This window comes from Falco punctatus (assembly GCF_963210335.1).
Source record: "Falco punctatus genome assembly, chromosome: 10".
NCBI classification, from domain to species: Eukaryota; Metazoa; Chordata; class Aves; order Falconiformes; family Falconidae; genus Falco; species Falco punctatus.
In genome coordinates, this window is record NC_137590.1 from 13,255,230 (window position 1) to 13,278,784 (window position 23,555).

The window sequence follows — 23,555 nt, forward strand, 5'->3', positions numbered from 1 at the left end:
CCAGAAAGACCTAACTCATTGTAGCCATTTTCCAGAGCTATTGATTGACATACAGTTCCCACCTGGCACTGGGAACCCAGCCTAGCAGAGGAGAGCGCTATGGTCTTACTGGGTGAGTTGGTCCTCCAGAGTCCTTGAGAACACACAGACTGCCTGTGCCATGGATGAGGAGATCTATGTGTTAGCTTTCCAGGTTTGGCAAGCTTTATGAATGACAGCAAAGTGCTCCACCAAACAGTTTACTGCATCCAGACCCTCACAGCGTGTGGACTGTAAATATTTTTTAACCCCAGGCCAAGCAGAGCTGAGTAGGTCCCACACAGCATGAAGACATGGAGATCCTTACTTCTGGGTGGCTTGTTCAGGGGCTGGCTGGTAGGTACATGGCTCTGTAACCTTTAGCTGCAGTATTGGTGCTTCATAGTATGAGCTGGGCAGCAAAACCAGATAGTCCTAGGAGGAGAGACAGGAGAGTTGGTTACGTTTGGGACACTTGCCCCCAAGGAGTTGCTGAAGCCCCCTGTGGTGTATGGAGCACAGGGGCTGGTCCTTACCAGCAGCACACCCTCTGCTTCAACAACCAGAGACCAGGTGTTGGGGTTGAGTACGAAGGGCTCCCCAAAGCTGTTCTGGGGGACGGTGACGAAGGCTGGCTCCGTGCTAGGAGCAAAGACAATCTGCTTGGTCTGCTCTGTACCTGGAGCGGGAGGGATGAGAGGCTGTGAAAGGACTGGGACGGAAAACCTGGGGCTGCAAATTGGAGGCTACACTCAGGGAAGCAGCTCTGCAGTGTGCTGGGAAGTCCCGGGCTTCTGCTTTCTCAGCGCTGCCATGGGAGAGGCACCGCAATCCCACAGTGTCCTGTAACAGAGACATCCACTCTGAATCTGCTCAGTAGCTTAATGGGAGAAAAAAAAGAAAAATCACCGCAAACCTTAATGCTAATCCACAGCTCTCACAGTGTGCTCTGCATCCCTAGCCTGCAAAGCATGGAGTATTGCATGCCAAGGAGCGTTTTGGCAGCTAGAGAAGGAAAGAATTAATCTGTGAAGAATTTATTCTGAGACAGACAAAAAGAATTGCCCAGTTATGTTCTTCCTTAGGGATATTCTGACCCCAGCTCCACAGGTGAGATACCTGTCTTCTGGCAAATTCTCAGATCCCCAAGCTGTGCTCCTGCCTTTCTTGCCAGCCACAGATTCTGCACCCAAGATTTAGACATTAATTTTAACTGACAGGACAGAACAGGTTTAAGGCCTGATCCTGCTGCTGTTGAATGTTTCCTTGGCTCAGCTGACACAGTTCCACAACCTTTGAATTCATTAACTTTAGATGCAAGAATGATACAGCACCTAGAAGCAGACTGTCTGCCTGTCTAGCAGTCTCAGGAGTATTTTCAAGAGGACGGGTGAGAGGGATTCACCGAGTATGGCTGCATGGCAAGCACATGAGATGAAAGAGGGAAGTGGGGAATGGCACACTGACTATCCTGGTGTGGTACACTGACATCAAGGCATAATGCAGAGGGCCAGAAGCTAAAGCAAGGGCTTGTACTACTGTCGGGATGGGTCAGCCCCTTCCCATGTGTGCTAGCTCTGCCACATGCCTGGCATCAGCTGAGGCCAAGCCCCTGTTTTCTCAGATGGGAAGCAGAGGTGAAGATGCAAAGAATGAAGGGATTTCCCTGAACAGGCAATGGGGTAGATCCCTTGACAAGCTGAAGCTTCTCATCCCTTTGAGACGATACACAACTCAAACTGAGATGGCTTCTGGATGTGGGGCAGGAGAAACCGGTCTGAAAATCACATACTCGGAAAACGCTTCCCTTTTTGCAATCCACATCCTCGAACTTATTTCCTTTCCAGGCTGCTTTCTTTTACCATGTGAAGCCCATTCCAGCCAGGCAGAGGGTAGCTCAGCATTTTTGGAGCCAGTCTGGCCTGTCAAGGAAGTTGCCCTCCCATTGTTGGTGCATCAGTCTGGCAGCTTGCCTTCAGCACTAGAAAAATCAAATGCTGCTTCTGAGCAAGGAGGAAAGCACATTCTAAGGGAAATAAGCTCTGCTGCTGGATAGGACAGATGAAATACTTCCTGACCTTTGGTGGGAACCTAAAGCATAAGGATGACTCATGCTTCTCTTGTGTTCCTGCTGCATAGTATGACTGGCCATAAAAATAACAAGCTCTTTTTCTCCTCTAAAAAAAGTAGGATAGTAATATCTTGGCAATTCAAACCTTGCATACTACATTCAAAGGCAAAACACCTTCTATGTCAATTGAAGGCAGAGGAGAGAACTCCACATACTAATAAATTAGCTGGTGCCCACAGCCTTGTGCTGTGCACATATGGTCTGGAGGAAGAGCTTCAGCAGGATGATGTGGCTATAGCATCAGAAGGAGCAAAATCAATCAGCCAACCACTGACTAGGGAACTTGCATGGCCTCAGGTCTGTCCCCATGCAGATTTGCTCATATTGATTCCCAGAATATTTGTTGTCCAGTTCTCTAGGCTTGTTCAGCCATCTTCTGGTGGCTCTTCCTCTTCTCCAGTAGCTCATGGCTTGATGAGAAGACATTGCACCAGAGTGCAATGCCTGTGTAACACACGCAATTCCACACCACTTCCAAACCCCACAGCACGTGTGATGCCAGCAGCCTGGTTTGGGAGAAGGTGGGAGAAGTGCAAGGCAAGGGCAGGACTGCCACATGAGGGCACCTGCGAAATAAAAACACCTCCGGCTGCCAAAGCTTGCATTCAGTTCCCAGCACTTGGCCCATTCTGGTTTTGCGGAAACTCAGCTCATTTCTGCCTGGGGCACTGTGGTGATCTTGTTCCAAGCTGGAAAAGTTCTTTCAAATGGTACAACAGCCTTATCTCACATCAGCCTGGCTGATAACACTCCAGCGCACAGCCCCAGGACTGAGGCCCAGCTTGCTGCTGCTTTGTTAAACAAAGCAGGCTACAACCTCAAATCAGCCTTTCAGTTGGAAGGGCAGGACTAATGGGTAAAGCCATATGAAAAGTGTCTTCTGGAAAGGATGATGCAGAAGGTTGCCTGGGATGGGGAGGAAGTGGCGATGGTGCAGGGAAGCAGAGCGGTCTGTGATCCTTACCTCTCCTTCGTGGCTGATAAGCTGTAATTTTGCCATACACAGTGGCCCCTCCTGAATTAATATACCTCAGGATGACATGGAACAGATAGAGCTCTGCCTCCTTCACGTCTACAGTGACTCTGATTTTATTCTGTAAAAAGCAAAAAAGCACACGGGGCACACATCACTGGGGGCCACCTCCTGACCGCCCACCCGCTCTGCGGAAGAGCCTTACCCGCCTGCCTGCCTACCTGCCTGCCTGCCTCTCTTCCCCCTCCCTCGCCATCCCATGGCACAGCTCTGGCTGGCCACCTGAGACGGGCACACTTGGGATGGGCACACCTGGGACGGGCACACCTGGGGCAGGAGAAGGGGCAGAGGAGCAGTGTTGCAGCATGGGATGCTCTGAGTTAGTCTAGAAGTGAAAAATGCACTTACAGTTGCCACAAACATTAAACTTTCCTTCCTCAACGACCGAGACCCTCCCTTCCACACTGGCGGGCCCCCGGCTGACGTAGCGGAAGACGAGGCGGAAGAGGTCGGGGGAGGTCACATTGAGAGTCACCACTACCTTGGGCTGGTGGGAGAGAGAAAGGGGAGAGAAGCAGAGCACACCTTCAATTACCTCCACCGCCGACAGCTACCAGCCCAAGCGCAGCTGCTCGGCTCACTGCTCCCAAAGCAACATGCCACAGCGCAAGGAGGAGATAAGCACACTGGCCCTACTGCACAGTCACGGCATGGGCGCCTCGCGATGCTGTCCCTTTTGTGACCAGCCACCAAGGGAACAATCTGCCTGCGGGAAGGGGGTGGAAAGGCTCTGACCACATCTGGAAGATGCTGTGGCACAGCAGGGTGGAAAGGCTATCCTGAGGCACACACCAGGCCAGAGGAAAGGTTTTAAGAAGTTCTTGCTTTTGTTATCAGCATGTTGCTTTTGGGCTTAGTGTGCCATCACCAGCCAGCGGGTACCAAATGCTGAAGCGCCTGCCCTTGTGTTTACAGGGCTCTGCTCAGATGCCTACAGAGGAGGCTGCAAATTGAGCTGGTGCCTCACCCTTGGGAAACTGCAATCCTAAGGACTAGTGGTGCTAATGGAGTGTGCCACTGATGGGTGCATCAGCCCTCTGCCTGCCTGGACACTAGCAAGACCCCAGTTAAGGAGTTGCTTAAGGCTGACCCATTTCAAACAGATCTAAGCGTCTCCTTAAATACGCTCCTGCCTACAGGGCAAAGCTGGGGTCTGCTGGGGGAGACTCCTAACGAGGGTGTTGTGTTCTTCAAAGCTCCAGTTAGAAAGAGTAGAAGGATCTTGCAGAGAGCAAACTACAGGCGAGACCTGCCAGCAGAAAGCCATGTGCTAGCCCCTATTCAAGGCCTATTTCTATCTCAAACACCAACACTAGACGCAAAACAAAAGCCATGAGCTTGAGCATGAGCTCCATCCCTAAGCTTTAAGGCTGGGGTTTTCTCAAGGGAGCCCGCAGGACCTCATTGCTTAGCTCCTACCTACAGATTCAATGGGAAATGGCTAAGGCATTTGGCCCCTCTGTTATTTTACCTAAGCATGAAAAAGTAAAAACTGCAAGTACATGCACCACAGTAAGAAGCATCTTACATAGAACAAGACTGTCAGGGAATCACTGCCCTGCACCCCATCCCCAAACACAAACACAGGTGACACTTCCACAGGGGCCATGCAGAAGAAGAATCCACCAAAGAGAAAAAAGGGTCAACAGATGAAACAGCTTCACTTCTAGGGCTTAGATGACTCCCAAATAGCATAAACCATCGTTACAGCAAACCAGCTAATGGCAAGAGCAGAGGCAGAACGGTAACAAGAGGTTCAAGCTGAACACGGCAGCTAAGAAGGAGCCAGTTTATTTTTGGAAAAGGGAGGGAAGGTTACACAGAGAGTTGCAGGAAAGAGCAGAATCAGATGAAAGAGCCATAAGGAAACCCAGAGACAGTGTTTATAGACATCCCTGTAAGTAATCACCAAGCTACCACCTTTGTCTAAATGGATCAGGATGTCAGGAAATTCCCAGTTTAGGACCTTTCCCCTCATCAATCTCTGCCGTCCCCAGCGCTACAGGAAATATCTGTGCAAACAGGCTATATATATACTGTGCTGTTTATGTTGGCCATCATGTGACTTCGGGGGTTTGAGAAGCACTTGGGGTGAAAGATGTGTGCCAAAAGCACGTCGGTCCTCCATCAGCTGCATCCTCCCCAGGGGGAGCTGCACTGGGATGGAGACACCAGGCATACCTGGATGGAGGACATCTGTGCGTATCCTCGCCAGCTGAAGCCCTCAAACTCCAGGGGGTTGTAGCCGAAGCGCACAGCCCGGCCAGCCGGCGTGGTGCCTTCCTCCAGCTCAAATTTCAAGTGGTGAAGGTCAGGGAAATAATGGTCCCGCGCAGGTCTGTGGAAGAGAAGGAGCACCATTACCTGCTGGGCTATCTGGAGAGGGAGGCAAGAGGACACCCCCGCCAGGCACGTGGCTGATGTGGCAGCAGCCCAGATGATAAGGCACCCATCTGTGGTGGCAGAGGACACCATCCCCAAGGGAGTGAACGGGAGGCAGTGCACTCCAAGGTGCATCTCCTGCTAGCAGCTTACTGGGTGCAGGTGGGGCCACGTGTGCTCTGCCGGCAGCGACAGGCTCCGCTCCGCTCCTCACAGGATGGACCCAAGGACCCACCGACGTCGCATCGGCAGCCTGTGGGCAGGAAGCGCTTGTTTACATTCCCACCACACTAACAAACTCCTGGTCACTAATCAAAGGCACGCCCCAGCAGGCAGGGAGGCTGGGGCCACTATTTTTATTCCATTGTATCCGTTTTCATATTGGCCCCAGCCCCACTTGGATCAGCTCCTCTTCCAGCTCAGCGCTGAGCTATTTCCAGGCGGCTGACGGCTGCGGGAGGAACAAGGTCTGCAAGCCCTCATGGCTGGGCGCCGCATCCCTGCTGCCAGCAGCAGCCTTGCTCCCTCTTCCCAGCCCTGCCAGGACTGCATGGGCTGGCTGAAAGTGGCCCGACCTTCTCTTTTACCTCTTCCCATGGGCATGATGGAGAGCAGCAAACCCCACAAGTCCATGCCCACCTGTTCCCAACAGGAGGAAGGGGTAGAGCTGCAAGGACATAGCCAGCAGCTAAAGCATGCCAGTTTCTGGCACTCAAGGGGGCACCTTTCCTGGCCTTTCATTCCCCAGTCTGATGGACCTCTGTCCAATGGTGGCAAAAGCAGGAACTTGGGTCTCCAGATCCACAGCAACACCCGGCCCCTGCTCTGGGTCTGGGTCAAAAGCAAGAGGCGGGAGATCTCTCACCCCTTCCCTCCAAGGCCAACAGTCACTTGGTATAGGCAGAGCTGCCTGCTCCAGGGTCAGCTCTTGTGGCCCCCCCATTCACCCAACACATCATGAAGGGGGGCTCACCTTGGCAGCCAAAGTAATTTGCATTCTCCATATTGAAGTAGCCATCTTTGCACGTCAAGCAGAACTGGCCACAGATGTTCGGCTTGCAGAAACACTGCCCGTCACCCTAGGAGAGAAGCAAGCATGGAAGTTTGTTCCCTCCTGCTGCTCGTCGTGCCTAGTCCATTTCTCATTTATTTGCATCCTACTCTGAGACATTGGAGAAGCATTTTGAGTTTCTTGCTCTACACGGCTTCCTGTGCGTGGGTGGGCCAGATAAGTTAAATTACCCAACAATGGAGGCAAACAAAAATCCACACATCCTGGGCCAGACCCAGAAATACTTAGGTGCCTAATTTATGACAGGTCTTAATCCTACGTTCTCATGCAAGCCCAGACTGTGGTGCAACCTTTGAGAGCTCAGTGTCAGGACGGGCCTCTCCAGCAGCTGCTTGGAGAGATGGAGCTGAAACACTCCCAGCATAGCATGTGGTCAGAGGTGCCTGCAAGCAGAGAGGAGCAAACCCACCTGCTGGCACTCTGCGATTCTGCTCATGGTGCCCTTGGTATCACACTTGCAGCCTGGAGAGAGGGAAATGAACAAGAAATCTGGAAGATCAGTCAGCCCCTGAGAAGAAGCCCTATGGGGGACAGAACCCACCACACCAGAGGACACTGGCTGGGATAAGAGGAGCTGGGAACTGGTCACATAAAAGGTAGTGCTGCACAAGGACACACGTTTCATTTCAGACAGTTACTGTAGAGGACCCAACTACCTTTTCTGCACGTTTGGCCATGAAAAATTAAGTGTGCAAAGTTTGCAAGGAGGACTAAAAACCCTGTGTTTCATCCCAGCAAAAAGCTCCAGGCTCCAGCATTTCCCTGCTCCAAGTGAAGGTTACCCAGACCACTCGGGTTTTGACATGCCACTAGAGGATGAAAACGGAAGGAAAGCCATCACTCCACCAGTAGTGGTTGTCCCCACTGGCTTGGGTTTGGGTCCTGCAGCATCACAGCAGGAAGGGGACTTCTGGGGGCTGTGCAAATGCCATTTCCTTACTCAGGCAGCCATAGGGGTTCTCTGGAGTCAGGTTCCAGTATAAGGGTTTGCATCTGTCACAAGCTGGGCCTTCAACGTATGCCCGACATGCACAGGAGCCCTGGGGAAAGGGAAGGGGAGAAAAGAGCAGGTGAGAATTTGCAGCACAGTAGCTGAACATGGTGTCTGCTACTCTGGCATAGGTAATGACTGCGTTCAGGCTGAGCTTAAGGAAGGACTTGGCCCAATGTGAGAAAAAGGGGATCATGCAAAATCACACAAAAATCCCGCAGGGGCCGGTGGGTTCAGTTGATACTCACCGGGGCCAGCGAGGGATCTGCTGTCACCAACCCTGCTGGGTTACAGGAGCCCACTAGAAAAGAGAGGCACAAGGATGAATTTATAAAGAGATAGCTCACATCCTGGCTCTTCCTAAAGGGGGTTATTTCTTCCCTTGCAAAGCTCTTGGGGGATGAAAAGCCCATTTAGCGGCAGCACACCACTGTGTCCCCAAGGCACCAGAGTCCCCCCCAACAGAGAAAGGGGGCTACCTTCGCAGTGCGGAAATCCATAGGCGCCTGGCACGCAGCTATCACAGCGCAGTCCTGTCACTTTGGGCCGGCAGCTGCACTGCCCTGTTTCCTGGTCGCAGGTGCTGTGCAGAGAGCCCTCCCGGGAGCACTGGCAAGCTGCAAAAGAGGGGAGAGCAACTGCTGGAGCTGCAGGGCACAGGGACTCCTGCATTCAAGGCTTCCCACCAGCAACCTCTTTTGTCTGTCTGACCTTCACCACCATCAAAGCAGCCAGAAACATGGGTTATAAATAACATACACACTTCTTCTTTGCTTTTGGTTAAAAACACGCCATCTTTTCAGAATAACAATAGAAGCTGCAATGTTTATCACACTTATTCATGTACATTTATGCGTATTCCCGGAGGCAGGGAGAAGCTTTGGTTAAGTAAAAGGAGAATGTGTGATCTCATCCCCAAAAGGTCAGCAGCCAGTGACAGATCAGACCTTACAAAAGCCCATTTCCACCCAAACACCCAAGAGCATTTGGCCATCAGGGTCTGCCCTGTGGATGTTGTATGTGGGCAGCAAGCCTGCAGCGCCGGGTCAGCAACACAGCCTTGGCACTTCTGGCAGCCACGGGCAAGGCAATGGTTCTGCGGCTTCCTGCATGACCCGCCTCCTGCAAACGCACATGGAGATTCTGCTGCCCTACCACATGAAGGTCAGCAAGCTGTCAGGGAGTTGCCCATGTCCTCCTTGCCCAGCCAGCACTCCTCAAAACCTTGCCAAAGGGGACTTTTCAGGCTGACACCTCCAGACTGGCTAACAGCAAAACACCGTTCATAAAACAACAGATTCAAAAAATCAAATCAGGTTGTCCTTTCCTTGCTGTGACTCCTCTACAGCTCTGCAATTTGGACACTGCTTTATTAGACACATAAAAAAAACGACTACCGAACCCCTGCGAGACCATTTCATCTATGCCTCCAGCCTCTTCAAAGGCATATTGCCGGCATCAGCATTTGCGAGCAGCACTCTGCCAGCTGGCCACGGCTCAGGCGTCTACATTTAGTATGGTGCAAGGGGGTGATGATGCTCTTTTGTTGCTTCAGGGAAATTGTATCACAGATTATTTTTTAATGAGCAGTAAATTCTTTCTGGGAGACATAAGAGTACATCTGGCTTCCAGTCGGACTGCCAACAAGGAGGGAGATGGGGACACGCTGGCCAGGACTGCAGAGGGCTATTCAGAGTATCTGGGGGCACAGGCACCTGCTGTAGGCATTGCTCAGCCCTGGCACCAGCAGCTCTGCTCCAGGAGCAATGCAGCACACAAGGGAACTGACAGAATTACAGAGTAATTTAAGTGGGAAAAGACCCTTAAGATCACCGAGCCCAACCGTTAACCCGGTGCCGCCAAGCCCACCACTAACCCATGTCCCTGAGCGCCACATCTACGTGTCCTTTAACCCCCCCAGGGCTGGTGACTCCACCACGTCCCTGGGCAGCCTGTCCCAGTGCTGGGCCACCCTCTGGGGAAGGAATTTTCCCTAATAGCCAACCTAAACCTCCCCTGGCGCAACCGGAGGCCGTTTGCTCTCGTCCTGCCGCCTGTTACCTGGGGGAGAGACCGACCCCCCCTGCCCACCCCCTCCTGTCAGGCAGCTGGAGAGAGCCCTCAGCCCCCCTCAGCCTCCTGCTGCCCAGGCTGAGCCCCCCAGTACCCCCAGCCGCTCCCCACCAGCCTTGTGCCCCAGCCCCTTCCCCAGCCCCGTTCCCGGCCCTGGACACGCTCCAGCCCCTCAGGGTCTGTCCTGCAGGAGGGGCCCGAGCTGGGCACAGGGTTCGAGTGGCCTCAGCAGGGCCGAGCCCAGGGGGACGGTCGCCGCCCTGGCCCTGCTGGCCACACCGTCTGGGACACGAGCCAGGCTGCTGCTGGCCGCCTTGGCCACCTGGGCACACCGGGGGCTCCTGCCCAGCCGGCCGGCGACCAGCCCCCCCCGGCCCCGTCCCGCCGGGCAGTTCCCCCCGCTGTGCCCCTGGCCTGGGCGCTGCGGGGCTGCGGTGCCCACGGGCAGGGCCCGGCACAGGAAAACTGATTTGTGCTGCAAGAGACAGCTATATTCATATATACCCCTGGGAGAGGGGTTATGAAAAGGAAAACCACTACAAAGCCAGAGGCAGCAGCTATTCCCTTCCCTGCCCTGAGATCTGATGGTGGTTACTCACGTGTGCAGCTGGGGTACCCGTAGAAGCCCAGGGCACACTGGTTGCAGGTGTGTCCCGCAAAATTCACGTGGCATCGACACTGGCCAGCTGGGCTGCAGTTGTTGTCCACCGCACCCCGGGAATCGCAGGAGCAAGCTGTAAGAGCAGGACTCTCAATAGTCTGATAAAACACATGACTCATGGCCAACTGCTGCTGGTGTGAATTGTTATTCAGCCCCACAGAAGTTAACCATTCCCATCAGAACTAAATTAATTTCTTAATTCCCTGTAAAGATGGGCAACATTTTCAGCTAAGGTTATGGCCATACCAGGAAAATGCCACTAAGGGTTTTTTTACAGTCCATTCAATGTTCCTCAGCAGTTTAGTAGGTTAATGCACTAAAAAGACAGATCAAAAAAGGCATAAGCTGGGACACGATGTCACAGCAGGGTTGTGATGAGGAAGTGTGACCGATAAGAACTGCTTTGTCTTCCAGGATTTGGCACGATCCATGACCTCCAAAACAAGCCTACCAAATTCAAAATGCAAACCACACGGGGTTTGATTTTGAGAAACACCAAAGTCTTACAGTAATAGGCATGTTTTTCATAACATGACAGACTAGCAAGAACTGAACATTAATGTCCTTACCGTAGCAGTGGGGGTAGGAGTGGTGCCCAGGACTGCAGTGCTCACACCGTGGCCCAGCAAACTCAGGTCTGCAGAAACACCTCCCGACGGAGTCGCAGCCTTCCGGCAGTGTCCCAACTGCACTGCAGCCACATACTGCAACAAAGGGAAACTGTTTTCCCTGTGCTGGGAGCATGGGGCAAAGCTCATTGCAATACAAGTTTTTTCCTGAAGTTCTCAGATGGGCACTTAGGTGCTGCTCTAAGTGTTCAAACTGTCGATCTCTGCCCATTGCCTATGTCATTCCAACATCTACAAACCCGCTTTCCAGTCCTCCTTCAAAACGCTGCCAGAAGACTCTGGCTTTGTGCGCACCCACCCAGGCCCACAGGAGGACAGATACGCACGCTGGCACAGAGGGTAGTTGAAGTAGCCGGGAGCGCACTGGTTACACAAGTGCCCTTCAAATCCCGTTCGACACAGACACTGTCCTGTCTTGCTGTCACAGGTGCCATCGTACTGACCAGGGCCGGAGCACTGGCAGGCTGGAAAGCAACAAGGGCACTAGTAAATAAGCAGCTTCTTCATCTATTTCCCCTTCCTAGGATCCTAGGAAAGGAACCAGAACGCCTCTTCATCTGGGGTAGCAATGCACTCGCTCGAGAAACCATGGAGGACACAGCTGATAGCAAGCATGCCTGGCCCGTAGCTCACATCCATAGGGAATTTCTCAAGAGCCCCCCCCAGGCTGGGTGGATGCTGGAGGGTCAGAGTGGGGTGGAAAATACTAGCAGAAGTCATGGGAATTTGTCACTTGGAAGTGGGGCTGGAGAATTCCTCCTCCCCAGCGCAAGCGGAGGACAGGGACAGGCACGCTCCTCCCCAGCAGGGAGGCAAGCAAGGCGAGCTTGGGGCCACTAACCCTGAGTTACTCACGCTGGCAGCTGGGTCCATAGTGGCCTGGGGCGCACTGGTCGCAGTGTGTTCCTTGGAAGTTGGGTTTGCACACACACATCCCCACCCGAGGGTCTTTGCGACAGGCGTTGCCTTCTGTCCCACCGGCATAGCAGTCACAGTCTGGAGTGGGGGCACACAACAAGCAATACCACACACAGCTGTCAGTCCATCTCTGCTGCTGGGCAGAGGTCCCACAAGGACAGGGAAGGAGTTGCCATGAAAGGCAATGGCTCGGGCATTTGCCTTCTAATAACCTTCCTACCAGATGCAAATGTTTTCCCCAAACCCTGCTCAGGCAACCTGCATGGCTGGCTCGTGGGGTTGCAGGCTGGTTGGGAGATCTCAGCATCACACAGATGCACGAGGTGCTGGATGGACAGCAGGGCAACACACAGGGTGAAAAATTCTGCTTGCACAAGCCCAGACAGAGCTGATTTGGTGCAGTATTGCCCCCAAGCTGTGTGGGAATAACCACAGCCTTCAGCTAACCAGGGTGGGGTTTCGGCTTTCCCCATGCTTAGCTGCACCTGAGACCTTCCCCCTGCCAGGGCAGGGCAGGTGGGTGCTCCAGGCAAGCAGCATGGGGTGTCGGGCTGGGAGAGGGAAGGGCAAATGTCATCCAAGAACCAGAGGGAGGGAGAGGTGGGGAAATGAGAAGGGAAGTGAGAAATTCCAGCTCAGGAAAGAAAAACCTGTCTGGAAGATACAGACTTTAAAATATCAGAAGGAAGGAAAAGGTTATCTGGAGCGTGCTGGAGAGCATGAGACAGGGGAGTACTCGGTGGGAAAAGAGACAAGAAAAAGCACAAGGGAGATGAACCGAGAGGAGTGAGCATGAGAGAGGAGGAAGGGGTAGGGGAGCAGGGATGAGGGCATGGGTGAGCTTTCAAAACAACAAACAAGTGACACAGAGCAAGCAGCTGCCTGTGCATGCTGCCCAGGTGCCCACAGCAGTGCTACCTGCTGCTCTGTGCAGAGGGGCCATCGACACAGACCTACTATGCTGTCCGCCACACGGAAAATGCAGGGCAGGCAGGTGTGGCAGGACAGGCTTGTATCTGGACCCAAAGGCTGAGATTTGGGAGAACCCAGCTCGTGATCTTGGAGGGGGTTCCTTACAGGGAGGCCAGAAGGGACAACCCCACATGGCCTGGACCCCAGAAAAAAGCCCATAATCACATGGTCACTCTGGGCTAGAGTTTCCCTGTCTATAAAAAGGGCATCATAAAACTTCCTTTCGCTCACTGCTCAGCTGCCTCCTCTCTCAGAACCACTCTGTGTCAGGGCTGCCTCTTACAATGTACATGCCCAGTAAGCTGAAGACCTGACCTTACACTGAACAGAAGATATAACAGAAATAATGGCACTGTGACTGCCAAAGCATCAAGGAAAATTGCACTTACTTATTATTTGTCCTGCAGGGAGCACTTGTTCTCCAGTATCATTGCGAGCAAAAGCTGGAATGGCTAGGCAGAGAAAGACACATTGCACAGGTCATCACATACGCTCAAAGAAATCTTGTCAGCATATCAAGAGGTTGATAGTCCCAAAGAACAGGCTGAATGAAAACATGGAACAAAGTGGAGAAATCCCACTAAAAAAAAGATCAATTACAGCCATTTTTAACCTGGGCTCTGGAAAGACGTCTTTCACAGGAGGTGAGAGATGAGACTCCAGCCAAATGGGAAGCTCCCATTGACTCCAGAGAGCCGAGCTCAGTCCAGCTCAGCTCTGGTCCAGCTTCCACCCAAGCCAAATGTGGACTTGACTCCACTTGCAAGAACTCTTCTTGGGACAAAATTGCCATGTGGCACAGGGAAAAGACACCTGGTGAGCAGCCCAAACTGGAGCTGTTGGCCCTTTCTGCACCCACTGGTCTGTGGGGTCCCCAACCTGACTACTCCAGAGTCCCACACACCCCACTTACGGTAGCAGTGGGGGAAGTTGAGGTATCCCTCGGCGCAGGCATCACAGTGCTCCCCGGTATAATTGGGCTTGCAGTAACAGCGGCCAGTGAGGTCCTCACAGGTGCCATCGGTGAAGTCAGACTCACAGTTACAGCCTGCAGAGAGGGACAAGCTGGCAGTGGTTGTCACTGACCGAGACCCTCGCTAGCCATGTGCACCACAGAAGCATCACTACAATACAGAGCCTCTGTAAGAGACCCCACCATCTGCTGCAAATACTCTCCAAAAATAAAGAGATTTTGCTTCTTCAAAAGAGGTCTGGTTTAGAGGAACCGCTGCCACAGTATTTGTCCCACTGTGGGGTCCCAAGTAAAGCAGCACAGACCTGACTTGCTTCTCCAGGAGACACCAGCTGCCCCCCAAAGAGGTGGTGGTGGCACACTGCCACGAGGACGCAGTGCAGAACAGACGATGTGTCATAGCTCCCCAAATGAGCTGGGCTCCCCAGCAAAATGGATATAACCCGCTGCTGCCTAGAAATCTCTGTCTTAGGGCATGGAGATCAATGGCCTGCAACTGCCAGCTGAAAAAGCACAGAGATGACGACTAAGAATGGATTTCCCTGCGGGCACAGCAGCAGCGAGGACAACACGTTTTTAGCTCATTCCAGCCTTGGAACATGCTACCACTTCTGACTTCATGGATGCCGCAGACACACATAGTGTCTGCATGCACACATACATTTCCATGGGCAATACCAGCTGCAGCAGGAACCATCCACTTGGCCACATCTCTCATGGTGCCAGACTCCACATACCACAAAAATCTCTCAGCCCAGTCCTCTAGATCACCCTCCCCAGTGTCATCAAGTTCAGGAGGGCATCTATCTACAGCCTGCAGGAGAGATCATACTCACGGTAGCAAATGTATGGAGAGTCGATTGGGTGGTCAGGGGACCGATAGTATCCTGGGATGCACCTCTCGCAGTTAATGCCGGTGGTGTGATGCTGAAAGACAGTGGGTTAGAGGGGCATCAGTTCATCTGCCTGCAGGATCTATGTTCATCTGCCAGATTTACTAACAGCTTCAGGGGCCAGAGGAGACAACTCAGGAGTGTCAGCAGACAGAAGACCTAAATCTGCTCAAAATTCCACATACACTGATTTGAAAACAAAGCATTTCCTGCAAACTGTATCTTCCCGTAAATGCAGTATGAGCTTCAGATTCATATCTGACCTCGAGCCCATTTCACTTGCTTCACATGGTAGAATGTCCTGCCTACTTTGTGCTAGGAGGATGGAAGCAATCTGTTTCCTCCCAACAAGAAAGCACAGCTAAAAGTTTCATGCCACTGCATGAATTAACCAGCTTACAGTGACCTTGGGAGCAAAAGAGCTACTTTCCCACTTTCACTGGGAACTTCAGAGACTGAAGAGACTAGCATTTTGGTGGTCAGAGAGAGATCCAGAGAGATGGCAGCACCTGAGCACTGCAAACCAGGCAGGGACTTCCCAGCGTGCTTGGCACCAACCTGTCCCTCTCAATGCACAGTGCCTCAGCAGACCCAACCCTAAAGCATCAGAACAGAAAGGTCACAGTACTACACAGGGAACCGCTAGGAACCCAAATGCTGTTTTCATTACTGGTGCACAATCCTTTAATCTATGGCAAAGAGACTAAATTTCCAGGGAAAGACCTAATTATGATAACAGAGGGTATATGAGGGGGTTGGCAGAGCTGCCACCAAGGCTGAACTCCAGGCTGACAGCAGAAACAAACACAAAAACCTGCAACAACTTTTTCCACAGGAGTTCTTCAGGCCTACCTGACAGTCAATGCAAACACCTCCCCCTTCAAACTTGTCTTGGCGACTTTTGCTGGCTTTGTGGTGATCCACCTCTGGGTCATAGTAGCAGTCATAGGCATGGCCATTGCAATTGCAAGCTGAAAATACAAACAGATGTTAGCTGAGCCACCAGCCCACGGAGGTCTTTCAATCACTGGATAGATCTCAAGATAAGAACTCTTCCTGTGGGTTGACATTTCAATGAGGAAAGATGCTTGAATGCATCTGGGGGATTACATGATCACCCAAGCTCCCAGAAGTCTCCCGGTTCAAAAGCACAGAAGCAACAACTCTCTCATAAAGTCTAGTCTGCAACCAGAAGAACGCAGCAGGCACAAAATCAGAAGTGAAATATGTGCAGGCATGTATAGACGAGAAAGAGAAATTACCCAGCTTTGGGGCCTCAAATAGTCTGGTTGAGAGGGCAACATTCTTGCCTCTTTTATCCCATCCAGGATAGAGGTGAGCTGTAAAATTCAGCACCCGGTGAGGGTGCTCTTTACAAACCCACAGGATTAAGATCCAACTGTCCTTTGCTGCCCTGCGTTTGTAAGAGAGCGTGTGATGTAGCTATGCTCCGTGCTCTGCATTCCCAGTGCAGCATAAATTCCTCTGTTGGCATTTACTAAAGGTTTCTCTAGACAAATAAAGATGTCCTGTATGTAAACACATCCAAATGTAATTCATCTTCGAGACAGAATTGAGCAACGAGACTTGCCTGCACAAACCCTTGGACACAGAGGAGGAACTGGAACATAAGCAGAAGCGAAGTCCCACACAGACCTAGTGGGCCTCCCTGTGTAAGCCTTGACTGAACACAATTAACCACTGTGCAAACTGTCCGCTCCGCAGTGCCAGCGATCTCCCCTGTGCCCAGCACCACACACCGTAACCCCCACCATTTCAGTGAACGGCTTCTCTGCACTGCAACATCAAGGGGCTGGTGAAGCACGGTCAGTCTGTGCTTTGCAAAACAGCTGGAAAAGGAAGGGAAAACCCAACTTCACTTACGCTGGCATTCATTTGCGCTGTCAGCAGTGGCAGGCTTCCATGGGAACTGGTTGAAGCCAGGGCAGCAGCGATCGCAGGACCCGCCGCAGGTGTTGTGCTGGCAGTCACACTGTAGCCTGCAAGGGAGAGGAACAAGGTACAGCCAAGCCTGTGGTGATGAGCTGCGATGTGTGTGATGGGGAGCCACTGCATAACCCTGTCATGCAGAGCTATCACTAGTCAGACCCAAAAACGAGTGATATTTGTTAATCCAAGTATTCTGGAAAACAGGCTTCTAAGGCGTTTTTTTTTTTAAACTTCTGAACTGCTGATTATATTTTTCTAAGCCAAACACCAAACTTTGCTTTTCCAGTGCCATTGTCTCCTTTCCTTTTCCTCCACCATCACTTCTTTGTCCTTCACAGGCAGATAAGGGTTACAGCAAAATCAGTCTCACTGCCTAGCAGTGACAGCTAGAGACAGTAAAATGTGAAATGGCTAGCATTGGTAGAAATTGGAGCTGAAGCAAATTGCTTGAGAGGCAGCAGTATGGTGCAGGGACACAAAGATGTCCCCACCACCATGCAGGGGCAGCATGAAAGGAATAAATAATAGCCCAGAGCCAGAGAGGGATAGGGTCACACGGGTCCCATCTGCTCCTCCAGGTATACCTGTGCTTGCAGAGAGAAAGCCCATGAAATTTGAATTAAGTCTTTTAGTAGATGCTGGCCCCGCACACTCCCTGTGAAATGCAGCTCTTGCATTTCTCAGCCGGCACAGGCAGGGCCAGGCTGGGTAAACAGGCGGCTCCGGAGGCGCCAGGCAAAAATCTCGACAGTTGACCGATGGATCTCATCCCTGCTCGACCGCAACGGTGATTCATTAACTTCAGTGATATCATCTCCAAAACTTCCACTTAGCAGAAGGCGATTCCCATCCAACACAAATGCTTTCTGTTGTATTAGACTTATGGATAATACAGCATGTTCCAGCTTTTATCTGTACAATTACTCATTTCCCCTCAGGGCCAGTCTGCCACTCCCATCTCTCCCTCCCTCCAATGCTTTTCCATTCAAAAGCATTTAAAAATAAAAGTAATTTTTTTTAAACATTAGAAACAAATGGATGGTTATTCTGAGTGAAATGCAGGACTGCAGACACACTTTTCCATGGCTGCAGTGAACTGAGTGTCATGGTTTCCACCTACATGTATTTTTAAGGCATCTGAGAGTATATGGATAGTGAATAGCCAGACAGAGGCAGCAGCACGGGACAAGTGAACTCATTTTAATGAAATATGGGATGATTTGAAAGTTCGAGGGAATGCAGGCAGATCCACACTCAGCACGTTTGCTTCAGCCAGAGGGGCTGAGAGGCAGGAGGTCCCAGCCCTGCTGGTGGTCCTTCCCTTGCAGACACCATGGAATGCTTGGCCACTGTCAGCTCTGTGAACGCTCATGATGACCCATTCCTACCCACATTCACAGGCTGGGCTGTGGCCAGCAGGGTACAGGCATGAAACCAAGCCCCTGAGAGGCTGGCTGGAGCCTAAGCGGCAGAAATGACCCCTGAAACATTCACCAGGAACTTTCTTCCCCCCGTGTTTTGCAGACCCAAGGGGGAGACTCAATGAGAGGCAAACCTTGGCCATACCCCTGTAATGAAACCACCCACATAGCTCTCACCTGGCTGACTACTACTGAGCACTTCCAAGAAAACCAAATTTCATGGTTTTTTTTTTCCGTGGCAATAGCTGGAGATCAAGATTAACATCCATATACACATGTGTGCAGAGAAAGATGGTCACTGAGTCAGGGAACTTATAAACCTGCTGAGCACCATTAATCTCCCTGGCTAGAGGACGTGGCTCCAGCCACACATCCCAGACCTTTAATGTTCAAGATGTTTGAAAAGCACTGGTTCAGTTCCCAGAATGCAAAAAGACGGCACTCAATAAGTAAGGATGCATATTTCAGGTGGAGGAGGACTTATTTATTTAGTCTCTGCTGTCTAGAACTAGCAACGACCTCTCAAGAGAGCTCATCTATCATAGTAGCTTTACCACACCTTGTGCCGAGTCCACGCTGCTAATGAGTTATGGACAAATGTGCATGAGCTACAGTATTTACATGTTTCATTGATTGAATATATACAAGAAAGAAGAGAGAGCGGCTGTGTTCACATAGCACATATTTCCTGGTCATCCTGCCGTAAAAAATAAAATCACAGTCTTCCCACTGGAATTGATGCTCAGTAACAGAGACAATAAACAGTTTCCAGTGAGCGGCTGTATCAGAGCTGAGAGCAGCACACCAGTGCTACAGCATCTTGGATTTGGCCAGGACATCTGAGCAGCACAATCAAGAAAAAAAGGAAAAAAAGCCCCTTCCTTTAACTGCTTCTGACTGTACTGAGGGAAAAAAACACCTGCAGAAGGGACTCACAGATGGCACAAATCTACCAGAACACATGGTGCTTTCCCTTCCAAAAAGGGAAAGAGCAAGCTAGTGTTCAGGATCCAGCAGTGGGAAGGCATCCTTGACCTCCTCCTGCAGATCTGCTTCTGACCAGCCAGGCTGCTGTTATCTTGCTGGTTATCTTCAGCATCAGGCACAGCAGCAGCAGCTGGACTCTCCGGTTGTCTTCCTCTTGCTTGTGGCATCCATGATGGGCCAGTAAATCCATGGAAACAGTTGCTCTTATCAGACAGATGCAGAGCACTTGCAGGGTTCTCCTGAGCTCACATCAACAGCAGTCGCATGTTAACACACAATTCCTGTCTGGGCTCTCCATCTGCAAAGTGCCAGGTCCCCACTGATGCTTATCCCACTGCTCACAGGTTTGCCAGGAGAAAGCTTTATGCTTGATCCTGCTGGTGTTCACTTTTAATCAGCAGAAGGTTCCTTCCCTCTGCTTAACTCAGCCCACCTGATCTTGGGGCAGAGAGAGAGAGTTGTGACAAATGCAAAGACCCTTGAAGAGGCTGTATCTGCCTGCACACTGCAGGCCCCTGCACATACACACTCACATGGGGATCAGCCGTGCTGCCAACTTAACACACAGCTGGATGTGCAGGCTCTGTAACTTGGCACTTCAGAGAAACTTTCCAAAGCTGGATAAACATTATCATTTATGGCCAGGAAGTCAACTCACGAACATGCTCCATCACGTCCTAAAGTCTTTGCCAAGATTTCTAGCTCACCTCACCTCTATCAAAGTGCTCATCCTGCCTTTCTGGGCAACAGACACACGAAACACAGGCATGTACAGAATGGAGAGGGAGACCTCCCAGACAGGCTGAGACATAACTGGGATTTTTAATGGGGCCGGGCCAATTCACATTCCTTATTTCCCTCTCTTTGCATTTCCTTGCCCTGTTGCTGTCACACATCGGCATCTGAAGAGGCAGGACATGTGCAGAGGAACACACCACACCTCCTATTCAGACAGGTCACACAGATTTGTGAAGAAATGACATGTTTCTGACAGCTGGGGCCCATGACATGAAGGGACAGTGTCAGAGCCCCAGCTGCTTCTGAGATGCTGCCTGTCATGCAGCATTATGGCAGGTATTATTGTGCTGGCTCTGTGCTATGTCAAGGCAGGAGAAGTGGGATGACTGCCCAGCGCTGCCCGCTTCAGCAGGAAGGCCGGACCCAGCTGCTGCTGGAGCCTTGGAGGATGGCAGCATTTCACCAATTACTCATTTTCTCAACTGTAAGTATCATATTTCTGCTGATTTCTCCGTGCTCCTGGGATTGCTAAAAGGGTACAGCTATGTATGAGAAATTCTTCTGTTTACCCAGCACCTTTGTACTGATGTATCCCAAAGGGCTTTACAGATGTTATGTGCTGACTGTACAAAGCACCCAAGTAGAAAATGTTTTCTCCTCCAGACAAGTGTGATCTGCTCTGGGTGAAATGCAACAGCTGCTTACAAACATGTGCTGCAACATTAGATCACAGTTTGGGACCAAGAGCAAAGATGCCAAATGCATGCAAATGAGAATGGAGGAGAGGAATTCTGGGAGGCAGAGACAGTCATCAGCAGAAGTGGCATTGAACAAAGATTCCCAACACATCTCTCCTCCCTCAGTTTCCCCCCCATTTCTGGAGAGCCCCAAGCCACCCATACACCCAAGAAATGTCATGGTGTTCCTATGTTAAAGAATCACTTTGCACCATGAAGCCCTTTTGCCCTAGTATACAAGTGTACTGTGCATCCAGCAACACCAAAGTCTAAAACAAAACCAAGGAACTGTACATTCAATTATTTTTGAACTTCCCTTTGTCAGAGAGTTTGGCACACTAAGGCAGACTTGCTTACCAATACATTTTTGTTTTAATACTTAGCAGCTTTAACCTTGGCTGGGACTCACTGGAATTTTATTTTAGAAGATCCAAAAGCTCTACATGATCCTGATGAGAAAGAAATATAAGCTTCCCTCGTCCAGCTGAATCTACCCATCCCTTTCATAAAGGCAACATTCAGGCTGCAAACAGATGGCTAAGAAGCAACACTTTCATGGTTTGAAGCAGCTCTTTGGCATTTCAAGTTGCCAAGGCGGATGGAAAGAGTCCCATAAGCCAAAATGTAACTGCTTTGCATGCTCTTGTTCTTTTGCAAAGATTAGTTGTTTAGCTACATACATAACCAATTTATGGTTCTTATGAGAAGTGGGCAGTAAAGCCTCTGGTTTCTTGGAAGTCCATCTATTTATGAAAGCATTGCCCCAAATCTTAAGAAGCCACATGGGAAGCAAGAGACTTCTCTGAACAAGTTCAGAAACCAGCCCTGGGCTTTGACAAGAAACTTCCATGCTCAACAACAGTATCGGCTTTGTGCACCCACCCTCACATTCCAGCACTCTGCTTCCACGGGGATGGCAAAGTTGTGGGCAGGGCACCCAGACCAGGGAGCTGATCTGGCTGAAAAATAACCTAACAAAACTTTTGATTTTTGCTACTTTGGCTGGACCAGTTTCTGATTCATCTCAGAGCAGAGCCACAAACAATACTGCTGGCACAATTATAAGCTCAGGACAGGACACAACTCACACTGGTATCTTTCATTCTTAGCACAACAATTCAAATGCTTTTACACAGAACTGACACTTTGAAAAACATACCTGTATGGGTCATTAGGGTCTTTGGCATCACAGACGTCTGCATGGCCATGGCAGACACAGCGCCCTCCAATGCTGATATCTTTGATGCTGTAGTAATACTGGAGAGCACAAGAAAAACTGTCCGTTAATATATTTATGAATAAGCTTCATAACTGCTGTGCTTGGGATTCAGAAGGGCTTTATCCAGTAAAATGATGTGTTGGGGTATTTCCCTTACAGTGACAAGCTGGACCTTGTAGGCTGCAATATCTGCCTGTGGTAAGACCCACCACCACTAACAGAGCCCATTAGCTACATGTTGTGTCTCCCAGCACAGCCAGAAAGCCCCATGTGACACCAGCAGGTGTTTCCCAGTTTCACATTGTTGATGCTAAGCACTGCTTTTGCCAAGCAGCCTCCAGCTCCAGCCATGGCAGCAGTGGCATCTGCTGCAGACCTTTCAACTTGGGGAGCACAAGTACAGAGAGAAAAAAATCCCCCCACAGGCAACATCCATGGATATCTCCCCAGAGGTAGCACGCACAGCCCTCAAACACTTCCACCTCATTAGCAAGAGGTATTTAGGCTTACCCTTCTTGTGACCGTAGGGTCCCTTAAAGCTTTGCCCATCAGGTGCCCGAGCAGAGTGTTTGTCTGCAGGAAGCGCAGTCTTATGTTTGTGGCTTTCGTGAAATTCCGCAGGAGAGGAGAGTATGAGAAGTTCATGGCTCCTGGGCGCCCATTTACCAGAGAGACAACAATCTGTGAACGCAAGGAGGGAAAAGACCGGGTTGGATGGGGCTTTGAGCAACCACTCTAGTGGAAGGTGTCCCTGCCCATGGCAGAGGGGTTGGAACTAGATGATCTTTAAGGTGCCTTCCAACCCAAACCATTCTGTGAAATTTCTATGAAAACAAATCTTTATAATCCTGTGAAGTAGAAGGAAACCAACCTCTCCCTCAGCCAAACCCAAACTCTACCTCCACCTCCCTTCAAGATGACTGAATCAGTTCCCTGCCAGTCTCATTTGGTTTAAGCGAGTAGTTGAAGTGGCATCCAAAAGTCAAGAGGGAACCAATTAACAGGAGTGCCTACAGTCACTGAGAAACTCTGGAAACTTCAGGGGATGAAAACACGCAACTGCTCACCTCCCCGTTTTCTAAAGGCACGATCCGGGAGTATTCAGTAGTGCAGATGGCATGGTCGTCCTTGGTGATACGATCCACAGTTTGCAGTCCAAACTTCTCAATGCAGTCCCTCTTGGAAGCTGTTCATCAACCAGAGATAAGGGCAGTAAGAGAAAGGAACAATTCAGAGCCCTGTATTGATTTTCCCACACTGACAAACAGGAGAGAAAAGTATATATTCTCTGTTAAGTATTTACTATGTACAGATTGCTTTGTATCATTAACTCAGTTGCTGCTAACAGACACGTACTCCACTAAGGGAGGGAGTCACTATGAAAGTAACAGGCATGGTAAGAAAAGCCTCCAAATCACCTCATTGTAGTAAATGAGGAAAGTGAGAATGGCCATTGTACCTACTGTGATCACCTGCAGAGACACCCACCCCTTCATTTGGCATTAAGCTCACAGTTTCACCAGCTTGGAATCTAACCCTGGTTTGAATTTGCTACACTGGCACTGTATTTGCTACATTGCTTCTGCTGAACTGAGGAAGGGCTCTTTGCTGCTGGAGGTTCTGCTCCTGATGTAGGAGCTTGTACCATCACGTTCATAAGGCTCCTTAACTTCTTGGGTAAGTCCTGAAAAGTGAACCAGCACAGAACCACACAACGGGAGCAACCATAAGCCACAGTCACCGCTGTGACACTTCCC

The 23,555-nt window shown here is 50.7% G+C and overlaps 1 protein-coding gene across 2 annotated transcripts in view; it reads right to left on the bottom strand.

Annotated features, from left to right (window-relative positions):
• LAMA5 (laminin subunit alpha 5) overlaps positions 1–23,555 on the bottom strand; it is a 97,084-nt gene that overhangs the window by 26,726 nt on the left and 46,803 nt on the right. Inside the window, exons 4-25 of one of the 2 annotated variants that reach the window (XM_080403662.1) lie at positions 22,866–22,984; positions 22,309–22,479; positions 21,739–21,836; positions 16,631–16,746; positions 15,599–15,717; positions 14,690–14,780; positions 13,794–13,928; positions 13,270–13,332; positions 11,846–11,986; positions 11,317–11,454; positions 10,931–11,065; positions 10,300–10,434; positions 8,107–8,244; positions 7,876–7,928; positions 7,577–7,676; positions 7,046–7,098; positions 6,538–6,643; positions 5,718–5,817; positions 5,364–5,520; positions 3,114–3,243; positions 555–697; positions 347–453 (exon numbers count right to left, since the gene is read on the bottom strand). In XM_080403662.1, the coding sequence (XP_080259788.1) occupies positions 347–453; positions 555–697; positions 3,114–3,243; positions 5,364–5,520; positions 5,718–5,817; positions 6,538–6,643; positions 7,046–7,098; positions 7,577–7,676; positions 7,876–7,928; positions 8,107–8,244; positions 10,300–10,434; positions 10,931–11,065; positions 11,317–11,454; positions 11,846–11,986; positions 13,270–13,332; positions 13,794–13,928; positions 14,690–14,780; positions 15,599–15,717; positions 16,631–16,746; positions 21,739–21,836; positions 22,309–22,479; positions 22,866–22,984 (2,548 nt within the window). Of the gene's footprint in view, positions 1–346; positions 454–554; positions 698–3,113; positions 3,244–3,530; positions 3,670–5,363; positions 5,521–5,717; positions 5,818–6,537; positions 6,644–7,045; positions 7,099–7,576; positions 7,677–7,875; positions 7,929–8,106; positions 8,245–10,299; positions 10,435–10,930; positions 11,066–11,316; positions 11,455–11,845; positions 11,987–13,269; positions 13,333–13,793; positions 13,929–14,689; positions 14,781–15,598; positions 15,718–16,630; positions 16,747–21,738; positions 21,837–22,308; positions 22,480–22,865; positions 22,985–23,555 lie in introns of both variants that reach the window. The other variant, XM_080403661.1, reaches the window with a different exon arrangement.